This window comes from Thamnophis elegans, chromosome Z, assembly GCF_009769535.1.
Source record: "Thamnophis elegans isolate rThaEle1 chromosome Z, rThaEle1.pri, whole genome shotgun sequence".
NCBI lineage: Eukaryota > Metazoa > Chordata > Lepidosauria > Squamata > Colubridae > Thamnophis > Thamnophis elegans.
The window spans coordinates 90,426,129-90,438,716 of NC_045558.1; the positions used below are offsets into that span (position 1 = coordinate 90,426,129).

Below are 12,588 nucleotides of genomic sequence, written 5' to 3' on the forward strand. Positions count from 1 at the left end.
ATACAGTGAGAACTGCAACAACCACTATGTAGGACAAACAGCCAGAAGACTGGTAGAATGTATCCATGAACACAAACTGGCAGTCAGAAGACATGATGAAACATCTAGACAAATTTAACCATAGTTTTAATTGGGAAAATGTAACAATCCTAGACCAGGCCAAATAAAAAAACGCCAAGGAATTTCTAGAAGTCTGGTACTTTGACAAATTAGCCATCAATAGAGACATAGACATTAACAACATCCATAGACTATGCAAAAGATACAACCCACCACCTCTCCACCAATAATCAGCACTCAGATCAGCATAGATTAACTTCAGGCCAACAATCCAGTAAGCAGTACTGCCCAAGAGCCATCAGTAAACAGCCCAACCAAAGAATCTCTAAGATCACTCCTACCCAAACAGACAGGCAACACACCAGAATATAGTGACAGAAAACAGCACTCAGTAGCACTGATGATGTTACCTAATTAGGATAATGAAATTTTCTGCAAGAAAATAAACAAGCTCAGAGAGCACCTAGGACCCTCTAATATAATATTGTATATTATACAATTTATACATACACACTCCCGCAGACAAATTACATTAATTACATTTAGGCCCAGAAGCGGACTGGGTGACTTTGGGGCAGTAACTCTTAGGATCATCAATAAAGAATGGTTTGATTTGGGTTGATTATTATGGTTGTATCCACTCACCTACCCACCTACAAATGTGTACCTAGAATTGTGCATCTATTTCAAATCTTCCATTAAGCTCTCCCAGCTTTACCTGTGAATCCCAAGTGACAGTTAATGAGCTGTGCTTTTCAGTTCTATTTTTAAATCCTATTTAATCTTAAGAGAACGACAAACAAGTCTTTGAAATGAAGATGAAGTCAGATATAATTGCATATATTGGTTTTTCTTAGCAAACTTAATTTGCAGAAGAATCACATTCTATCCATTGCAGTTTTACAATTTGTAATTCAAGTTTTGTTGTAGTGCATTAGCTGAATCTGAATAGGGAGGCTGCTTAATTCAAATACCATTTCATCCATAAATCTACTCAGTTTGCCTTAAGCAGCTTCAGTTTCTTTTGCAACATATATATTTAGTAATATATCCATTTAATTTAACAATAACAATTAAGGTGACTAAATAGTAATTCTTGTCTTCCAAAAATGAGGTTTCTTTAAGCAGCATTTTTGACAAAAAAATCCAAATATTTCAGTATTTTCTCTCTGCTGAAAGGATTCAAGTTTATTTTGACCAAGATCAGCTAGAATTTTCCTTTGTGAGCAAAACTGGAAATGAAAACTGAAAGCCATATATTGATTGCATAACCTATAATGGTAATTTTTCAGTGTTCACTCTTTAATATTATTACTATTGGCTTTCCCCACACTCAATAGCTAGAAATGGTATAATAAAATTCTTTTATAAATGTACTTTCTCTCATTCCTAAGAACAACATGGTAATACAATTGCTGGTTATTTTTGTTTGTTGTAATTTTTTGATGTATAGACATTTTATATATAATGGAGCTCACCTTTTCTTTGTAGTTGACTTGTGAAAAAATTCTTGACTTAATGTGTTTCATGACACTTCCCATACAAGAAGGAGCCAAAATACAAGAAGATCAGCCTGTATTAAAGTCAAAATTCAGGAAAGGTAAATTATAACTTTGTCTCCAAATAGTAAATTTGAGTATTTTAAATTATGATTTCTGAAAAAAATATTGAATATTGTAATATCCTGAAAGGGCAATTGACAAAATGGCAAAAAATATGCTACCTTTTAGGAAGAACTATGGGTAAAAGCAGCTTACAGATTTTATATTAAATTTTTTGTGTGCTCTACTCCCAGAACTGGGCAAAGGAGTGGATAGTTTTGGGAAAAATAACTGACCATTAGAATTACCAGTGATGGCAAGAAAGGACTTATTTCTTATTAAGCCCCTTGGATTCTAATAATTAACTAGTGGCTTTTAGTGGGAGGAGATATATATGGTAGCATATATAGGAATAATTGCTCCCCTACCCCCACACTATACAGGTGAAAACCACCAAACGTTGAGTAGCTTATCACAATGTAGGGCAAATAAATTATTTTACTATTCTGGAATGTATAGATGATATATGAATACTTATCCAAATAAAGAATCATTTATGCCAAGAAATGTAATTTATTTAGCACAGGCGTTTAATTAAAACATTAATACCTGGTTTCTGTTTAAACACCACCAGGAAAAGGAAGCCAAACATTACATTATGTAGTCAGCCACTATCAAACTGCTCTTATTGTTGGGAGGGCTTTTTTCCTAACATTCAATTGGAATCGGACTTTCTATAACATAAACACATTTTATAGATATTAAAATGGATATAATTTTAGGTCTGTCATACTTGCTTTTAATTCTATTTGATTTTAATATTTTCAAAACTATTATTTGTCTAGTTTCAGAGCTGAAGCTTTGGCCATGCAACAGTAAAACTATTATGCCTTACTGTCTCCGATTACTATTAGCTTGTTTTAAGGTAATTTATTATATTTGTGGTGAAGTAAATTGTTACTATATTTTTTTTTTTATATTTTCTTCCAATTTTTCATTCTATTCATGTTGGCTTCAGTATTTATGTTAGCATATATTAATGCAGTGCTTATTAAGATACAAACAACTTGAAATCAGCTTAATTAAATCATTGATATCAAATAAACTATGAGTCAGTTTTAAGAGAGTTAAAAATGGTTACCCTGATTACCAATTAGTAATCAAGTCGCTGTCCTAATTGAAGTTTAAACAGTTTTTCACTTAAATGCTGAAGAATAACAAACATTCTCATAGGAAAATGAACTAGTAAGCAATCTCTAAAAAAGAAACACATTTCTATATATTTGGGGGGGGGGGTGTCAGTCTAAATAAATGTTCCTTGTAGTAATAGCATCATTATTGAGAAGAATCTTTTTATAGCCATTTGTAATTGTAGATCAAATTTATAAATGCTGATTGCTTCTTTAGGAAAGGAAAGATAACTCAGTCATTTAGCAGAATATTTCCAGGACCTTCCAGCTGAATGTGAATTAAATGATCCATTCACTTTTAAAGAATATGGAAGGAAAAATGACCTTTCAATTCATGTTAATCCCAAAGGTGTCCCAACTCTCCTTGAAGTAAGTCTCATTCGCCTCTCAACATTGAAGGTACTTTATGAGGACTATTAACTAAAATAATTGGCTATCAAGGTCATCTCAAATTTGTGAAATTTTATAGATTTGAATTGGCATCTTCATTTTTTAACATGAATCTTCAATGTGTCATGTACATGACAGTGTTGGAACAATTGTTTTCTACATTAGAGAGGTGTCATAACAGATTGGAAAAAATAAAGATAACAAAAAAAATTCAAAACATTGAAGGTATTGACTTCATGATTGAAGCAATGGAATAATTATTTTTATTATAGGGATAAATTGTATATTACTAGCTAACAGAACATTGCAGCATTAGTACTTTAAACATCTCTGCTGTTCATTTCATTATTGCATATTGTTATTCTTGTGGTAGGCAAGTTGACTGAGCTGATACTTGTACAGATTGGAGCCCCATTGTGAGGGTGATAGATGATTTCTAAATAAATAAATACAATTATTTAATTAATTTATACAGGTAGTAATTCTGGTATTGATTGATTGCTTCTTTACTGAACTTATTTGCCATCCATTTTGCTATCCCGTGACTCTGGACAGCCCATAGTCAGATAAAACCATAGTATAAAAAATTAAAATAGTAAAACAATGAAGCAATGAATACATTTAAATTAACAAGAAATAGCTTAAATAATAGGGGCTATGATGAAGGTAGAAGGGAGATCTTGTTAATACTCCAGGATGACACACCACTATCTGGGCTTCAGGTCAAGTGGCAGAGCAGTTTTTAAGATCTTTATAGGACAAGAGGTCGGGGTGGATCTCACCCCAAGAGATACGATATTCCAGAGGGCAGACATTATGGCAGAAAAGACTTTTCCTGGATCTTGACAGCCAAAATTCCTTGGTGGTTAAGGTCTGCAGCATGCCCCTTCTGCGGATACAATGAGGAAATTCAATTCCATTAGGGTGAGATGGTTCCTCAGGTAACCTGGATTCATGCCATGAATAGAGTATTGCACCTTGCAATACTCCAGTACTACGATATCAGTTGCATATGTACCTGATATATATAGCAAAGTTTTGTTAAGATATGCATGTTAAAATAATATGTAAAGCTTAAAGAATTACCTCTTGAGAAATATTTATCCAAGGATGGCTTCACCTCTATAATCAGTTTTGCTATGTTTTGGGTAAAAGGAGTTTATAAGAATTTATTTTTTTCTAATATCCTGACTAGATGTTCCAAGATTAAATTCATTTTTGTCACATGCTATCTGACCAAAGCTTGGAACTTACATATTTTTAATATTTATTTGCTTCTTAGCCCAATGTAGAATCATTCTGTATTTAGGTAGTACATTTGCTTCTAGTACTCATTATATGAACAGAGTGTAACAGATCCTCCCTTTTTACAATTGTGGTGAGTACCATATGTCCATTTGCAGTGAGGAAACTCTTTTAAGTTCTACATAGAAAAACATAGTTTCCACATAGTTCTAAGGATCCAGTTTACATGGTAACTTTTGTAAGTAGGATTCTGCACTTGAAGACTCTCTTGTTATACATATTTAACATTTGGGGAGAACTGCTGACACAGTGTGACTTGAAAGAAGATTTACTTCATGGTGAATACTACACACAAATGTATTGTCTAAATAACTGAATATAAGTGTTACTGTGTTTCCCTGAAAATAAGAAAGGGTCTTGTTTTCTTTTGACCCCCAAAATAAACTCTTGGCCATATTTGTGGTGAGGTCTTATTATTTTTGAGGTGCAGGAGGTGGCCAGTGTAGTCACCTCATGGCTGCTGCTGTGTTGCAATATTTTGGGGGGAGGGCTTATTTTAACACATGCTCTCAAAAGCCTGATTGGGCTTATTATTCGGGGAGATCTTATTTTCAGGAAAACAGAGTCACCTTCATTCTAAGCTACCTTTAATTGTTTTGAGAACTTTTAACACTTGTTGTTCAATATATCCCACCCTAATAACAGCCCACAAATTTTATATGTTTTTTAGAATAGCATACTGGAAAAAGTATGAATAATATTTTTGAGTACTAAAAATAATTCTTAGAAAAATGAAACAATTTGAAGTATATCTCTCCATTATATTTGTTTGAAACAAAACTTTCTGAGATGCTGTTTACATTGTTTGGTTTTTTTCCCCCCTAACAGCTGAAAGCTTTCACAGACAACAGGGATGATATGGCATTGGGTCATGTGATTGTGTTGTTACAGCATGAGTGGCCAAGGGGTGAAAACTTATTCTTGAAAGCAGTTAACAAAATCTGCCAGCAAGCAAACTTCCAATATGAAAAATTTTTCAACTATATTACAAGTATCCTTTGTCTTCAGTGGATCAATATAGGAGATAAACAGTTTCTCCAAGAACACATTTTTTTTCAGATTATTAAGAATACTGGAATGTAAAATCTAATGGAATATTATACATAATAGTTGAAACAGATGTAAAAAGCAAATAAGAGGATGATGGAATTTTGAGTGTGCTATAAGAAACATGAGTTCAGAAATATTGCCAAGATCACATAACATATTGAACCAATAGTAGACTGGTTAATGTAGTTTGTTTGGTTTGATTTAACATTGTATGAACCAAATCATTGTGGTCTGTAAACCATAGCTTAGGCCTTTTGTATTAGATGTGAACGTGACCAATTTTGTTTACTCAGGAAGCAGGATTAAAATAAATCATGAATGGTGCTTGAACCTTTTTGTTATTTTATAGAAAGAGCAAGCTATATACTTTAAGATATGGTATGCTTTTCTGATACTAAGAACAAGAGGCTGATGTATAGTCATTTTTGTTCCTAAGTAAATTCTTTGGAACTCAAGGGGGTTTATTCCTAGATAAACTTATAAAGGATAGTTGTGTTACTCTGTTGCAAGGATAAAACTGACAAAATTACAGCTATAGTTAAATTAAGATATTATAATAAACTAATAGATACATCATATCTTGTTTGGGAACAAAATAAAGATTAAAAACTTTAAAGACATCAGCAATGAGGGATACAATTAGAAGAGAGTAGAGGAATCAGATAATGGATCATAGTAATTTTTTCAAAGATACTTTCTTTTGCACCTGAACATTTGTTTTAGATATTGATATGCTGGAGGAATTTGCCTACTTAAGAACACAAGAAGGAGGAAAAATTCATTTGGAATTATTGCCAAATCAGGCAATGCTAATAAAGTAAGAAAATATTTTTCCAAATTTTAAAAGTTTGTGAACTTACTCTAAAGGCTGCTATACTTTGTTTGTTAAGCCTAAACTGATGTTAAAACACTATGGTATTTATGAAACATTCAGATAAATGTTAGGCTTATTTCTGAGTATATTTTAGATATTCAGAGGATTGCTATGCAGAAATATGATATATTTTTGGTTGAGTGAGCTTTTTAACCATAGTAAAGATTATGTGGCATTAAATACTGTATATCTCACTTGGCCTGTAAAATAGCTAATCTGGAGTGGATGTAATTTTCACAAAGTAATAACCTTGATATATTGGATTAAAGTGATGAAGAACATTTATAAATACATAATTGAAGATGATAGATACAGTATGTAGGATTCTCAGATGAAAGTTCAAACATGATGAATTCATAATTGGATCAATAGCATGTTATAAATATCTCAGTATAATGTGTTTTACAAATTTTGTTTCCTTAACTGTAAAAATAGAGAAATGTTATTGGAAAAAAGATATTATTTTGACAATTCAGAGATATCCAAGTTCGATATGTTTTATATGAACTGTGATATTTTGGAATAATGAGACAGTGATACATGTCTTGGCTTATAAGCATTTTCTCTTGATAAATATTTATTTGCTCTTGTTTGTATTTCATTGAGCTGCAATTTAATTCATGATGTTAGTTATTATTTTTAAAGACTTGCTAGCACAGGGCCTGGATACCTGAGAGACTGCTTGTTTCCAAGGGTTTTTGCCTGCTCAGTACGTTCACTTCAGGTCTTCTCCATTAAAATTGCCATCTTGTGGGACCTAGGAAGCATGTCTTCTTTGATGCAGCTCCCACATTTTGGAACAACTTCCCCCCACCATAAGGAGGGCTCCTCCTTTTCTAGGGTTTCAGAAAACTTTCCTGTTTTGGTCTCAGGCCTGAGGTAGATGTTTATTATTCGTCCAGTGATTCCTGTTTTGTCTTGTTGATCTTGGTTTTTATTAGATTATTTGTATCTGGACTCTCAGATTTAACATTTTAACTGTTTTTAGTTTTTTTCTAGTTTTATACATTGCCCAGAATCTACCGGAGTTGTATGCACAATAAATTTAAATAAAATAAATTTTGAATGCTTATGATAGCAGAAAGTCAGCCAGATATTGTCTTGATTTTCAAAGTGTGATCAAAATATTTTCCCTCCACAAAAGGATGTTGACTTGATAGCAAGGTTAAATTAACTGAAAAATCCGTACAGGACTTCCGCCTTAATGGAGGTTCACATCTCACAAGTACATTGGTTACTAGTTTGCTTCTGGATTTTTTTTAAAATTTATTTATTTATTTATTTATTTATTTATTTATTTAATTAATTAATTAATTTGTATGCCGCCCACTCTCAAAGAGACTCAGGGTAGCTTATAAGTAAAAAAATGGAAAGGGAAGGACATGCAAAAACAAGACAACATTAAAAGATCCACAACATTCACAACTTAGGAAGGGGCTGGACAAACTCAACAGCCCCAGGCCTGCCGGAACAGCCAGGTCTTGGTTGCTTTGCGGAAGGCTGGAAGGGTAGTAAGGGTCCGGATCTGTGCGGGGAGATCGTTCCATAGGGCCGGAGCAGCAACAGAGAAGGCCCTCCCCTGGGGAGTCGCCAGCCAACATTGACCGGCAGATGGAATCCGGAGGAGGCCTAATCTGTGCGATCTTATAGGCCTCAAGGAGGTAATTGGCAGGAGGCGGTCTCTCAAGTAGCCAGGTCCGATACCATGTAGAGCTTTAAAAGTAATGACTAGCACTTTGAAGTGGGCCGGAGAGCAATGGGAAGCCAGTGCAGATCGCGGAGGATAGGTGTAACGCTCGCGTGACTGCGTTCTGGACTAACTGGAGTCTTCGAACACTCTTCAAGAGCAGCCCCATGTAGAGCGTGTTACAGTAATCCAGTCTTGAGGTGACGAGGGCGTGAGTGACCACCCGGTCCAGATAGGGTCGCAATTGGTGCACCAGGCGAACCTGGGCAAAGGCCCCCCTGGTCACAGCCGACAAGTGATGTTCTAACGTCAGCCGCGGATCCAGGAGGACTCCCAAATTGCGAACCCTCTCTGAGGGGCGTATAATTTCACCCCCCAAGCTAAGAGATGGAATAGCTGGACCATCTTTGGGAGGGAGCATCAATAGCCACTTGGTCTTGTCGGGATTGAGTGCAAGCTTGTTCGTTCCCATCCAGACTCTTAACAGCCTCCAAGCACTGGCACATCACTTCTACCGCTTCACTGAGTTGGCACGGGGCGGACAGATACAGTTGCGTATCGTCCGTGTATTGGTGGTATTTAATCCCGTGCCGTCGTATGATCTCACCCAGCGGCTTCATGTAGATGTTAAATAGGAGGGGGGACAGGACCGAACCCTGCGGCACCCCATAATTGAGGGGCCTAGGGGTCGATCTCTGCCCTCTGACCAACACCAACTGTGACCTATCCGAGAGGTAGGAGGAGAACCACCGATGAACGATGCCTCCCACTCCCGCCTCTCGCAACCATCGCAGAAGGATACCATGGTCAATGGTATCGAAGGCCGCTGAAAGGTCAAGAAGCACAAGGATAGAAGAGTGACCCCTATCCCTGGCTCGCCAGAGATCATCGATCAGCGCAACCAAAGCAGTTTCCGTGCTGTAGCCGGGCCTGAAACCCGACTGAAAGGAATCCAGATAATCGGTTTCATCCAAGGTCCGTCGGAGTTGAAAGGCCACCACTTTCTCAACAACCTTCCCAACAAAGGGGAGGTTGGAGACTGGACGATAGTTACTCAAAATGGCTGGGTCCAGAGAGGGTTTCTTCAGGAGGGGTCTCACCACCGCATCCTTTAGGAGGTGCGGGAAGGATCCCTCCTTAAGAGAGGTGTTAGCTATCGTCTGGAGCCAGCCACGTGTCACCTCCCTGCTGGTCGAGACCAGCCAGGAGGGGCACAGGTCCAGTATACAGGTGGAGGCACTCACCACTCCCATGGCCTTGTCCACTTCCTCAGGAGCGACAAGTTGAAACTCGCTCCATAAAATCCGCTCAAGACCTTCCCACGGTACCTCGGCTGGTACCGTGCAATTGGAGTCTACATCTGCCCGAATCTGAGCGACTTTATCCGTTAGAAAGTGAACAAATTTCTCAGCTCTACCCTGTAAAGGTCACCCGCATCCCTCCCTTTCAAGAGGGAGCGGGCTATTCTAAACAAGGTGGCTGGGCGCGATTCAGTGGATGCAATAAGAGTGGCAAAATGTGCACATTTTGCTGCCTGTATTGCCACGAGATAGGTCCTGATATAGGCTCTCATCAATGCTCGGTCGGATTCAGAGTTACTAGCCCTCCTGCGGCGCTCTAGACGTCTCTTTGGGCGCTTCATCTCTCGGAGTTGCTTGGTAAACCAAGGAGCCCTTCTGGATCCATTGCCTCAGAGAGGCTGTAAAGGCGCAATCCGGTTTAGTGCCCCCGCCGCCGCTGTGTTCCAAGCAGCGACTAAGGACTCTACCGGACTGTGGACGAGAGAGACAGGTATGTCCCCAAGCGCTGTCTGAAATCCCATAGAGTCCATCAGGCATCTGGGGCGGAACCACCTAATCAGTTCCACCCTCCCTACAGTGGGGGATTGGTTTCCGAAAGTCAAGCCTCAGTAGGAAGTGATCAGACCATGACAAGGGCAATATCTTAATGCCCTTCAAATCTAGATCATGTCTCCACTGCTTCGAGAGGAATACGAGGTCAAGCGTGTGACCCGCTGAGTGAGTCGGACCCCGAATTACTTGGGTCAAGTCCATGGCTGCCATGGAAGCCATGAACTCCTGCGCCTCGTCAGAGTGTTCACCGAGCGAAGGCAGGTTGAAATCCCCAAGCACCATAAACCTGGGGAACTCTACCGCCAGCTCGGCTGCCGATTCGAGGAACGAGGGGAGGGCTGTTGCAATGCTGTTGAGAGGTAGGTACATTAACAACAAGCCCACTTGACCCTCAAGGTCCAACTTCACCAGCAGGGATTCACACCCGACATGCTCCGGAGCAGGGATCCTATGAGGAACTAATGACCTTCGGATGATGACAGCCACTCCCCCACCCCTTTCCTGCGGTCGCGGCTGATGGAGCATCTGAAACCCTTCTGGGCACATTTCAGTGAGGGGGACTCCTCCCTCCGGGCCCAGCCAGGTTTCAGTAATACATGCCAGATCTGCCCCCTCGTCTAATATTAGGTCCCGGATGAGGGGAGCTTTGTGAACCACAGACCTGGCATTTAGCAACAACAGCCTGAGACCAGGGCCCTGACAACTCTTCGCCATCTGGTCCTGGAGTGGAACTAACAGGGCCGGAAGCAGGGATTGACGTAGCAAACCCTCCTTCCACAGTAATGGCTAGCCCTGAAGTTCCCGCCGTACCTGCCCCTCCCCTTCATGATCATAATGCTCCGGCCCACCCCTGCACCCGTAGACCCCATTTCCCTTCCCGTAGCCTCCGCTCTCTCCGGCAGGCCATTTATATCAATCATTCTAGGACGGGAGGTAGGAGCTAGAATTGAAGGTACTGGTAATGGTTTATTAAATCCTACATGGCATAGGGCTGGATTATTTGTAGGATTGCCTCTCATCTATCACATCTACCACGAGATCTGGTGGGAAAGAGAAGTTGAAGGTTGCTGTCCATAAAGGAATGTCATCTGATGTGACTCAGGAGGAGAGCCTTTTCTACTTTGATACTTGCCATTTGGAACATCATTCTTTCTTAAGTTGAATTGGCCCTGACTTTGTTGGCCTTCTAAAAGAGTGAAGGAATGGCTTTGGCATCTGGTCTGGGGAGCCAGTAACATATATATGGAGCCTGCAAAATAACTATGGAAATTGAATGCTTTTTCCTACAAATTATTGAGAATGGGATGGTTTATGTTTTTTATTGTTTTAAGTTTTTAAAATATTTTTAATGACTTTGGTTATTTTCCCGTATTGTATTGTATTGTATTTTATCAGTTTTAGGCCCAGTACTCTTCAAGATCTTCCTAAACAATCTAGATGAGAGAATAGAAGGGGAATTCAACAAATTTGCAGATGACACTAAGCTGGTAGGAGCACCAACACCCAGAAGATGGGCTCAAGAATCAAAAGGATTTTGACAGACTTGAGCCCTATCTAGAAAAGTGAAATTTAATGTAGAAAAAAAGTAAAATCTTACACTTAGAAAGACTAACTGTACAGGTACAAACTAGGTTAAACTTGGCTCAATGCCAGTAACTGAGAGGAATCTTGGGAGTCCAAGCGGACAGTCACTTAAATATAAGTGAACTATGTATGGCAGCAGCCAAAAAAGCCAATGCAATCCTAGGATATAATCAAAATAATGTGAAATATTAGTACCACTTTATAAAGCCTTAAAAGGACTATGGATAATGTATAGTGTTTTTTAATACAGAATAATAGAGTTGGAAGGCACCTTGAAAGTCTTCTAATCCAGCCCTCTACTCAAGTAAGAGACCCTATTCCATTATAATCAATCATTTCAGACTAGTTAATGTCCTGTCTCTTCTTAAAAACCTTCAGTGAGGGAGCACCCAAAATTTCTGAAGGCAAGCTGTTCCACTAGTTATTGTTCTCATTGTTAGGAAATTTCTCATTAGTTTTAGGTTGCTTCTCTCATTCATTAGTTTCCATCCATTGTTTCTTGCCTTGCCTTCTGGTGCTTTGGAAAAAGTCCCCCCCCCTTTTTTTGTGGCAGCCCCTCAAATATTGGAATTCTGCTATCATGTCATCTCTAGTCCATCTTTTATCTAAACTAGTCATATTCAATACCTGCAACCATTCTTCATATGTTTTAGTCTCTTGGCCCCTAATCATCTTTGTTGCTCCTTTCTGCATTGTTTCCAAAGTTGCAACATCTTTTTTACAATGTGGTGACCAAAACTGGATGAAGTTCTAAGTCTTACTAAGATTTTATAAAGCAATACTAATACTTCTTGTGATATGTGAAATATCACATTGGCATAAATATTCAGACCCTTTGCAACAGCACTTGAAATTTAGCTCTGGTGCCTCCCATTTCTCTTGATGGTTGCTAACATGTTTCTATACCTTGATTGGAGTCAACCTATGGTAAATTAAATTGATTGGATACGATTTGGAAAGTCACACACCTCTATATAGAAGGGTTTACACTTGACAATGCATACTGTAGGAGAGCAAAAGTCATGAGGTCAAAGGAAGTGCCTGCAAAGCTCAG

The 12,588-nt window shown here is 38.6% G+C and overlaps 1 protein-coding gene across 2 annotated transcripts in view; it reads left to right on the forward strand.

The window, feature by feature from the left end:
• The window catches only part of INTS10 (integrator complex subunit 10), a 44,500-nt gene that overhangs the window by 23,982 nt on the left and 7,930 nt on the right, over positions 1-12,588 (forward strand). For both annotated transcript variants that reach the window (XM_032235313.1, XM_032235312.1), the window contains exons 13-16: positions 1,552-1,660; positions 2,447-2,526; positions 5,315-5,477; positions 6,260-6,353. In XM_032235313.1, coding sequence (XP_032091204.1) covers positions 1,552-1,660; positions 2,447-2,526; positions 5,315-5,477; positions 6,260-6,353 — 446 coding nt within the window. The remainder of the gene's footprint in view (positions 1-1,551; positions 1,661-2,446; positions 2,527-5,314; positions 5,478-6,259; positions 6,354-12,588) is intronic.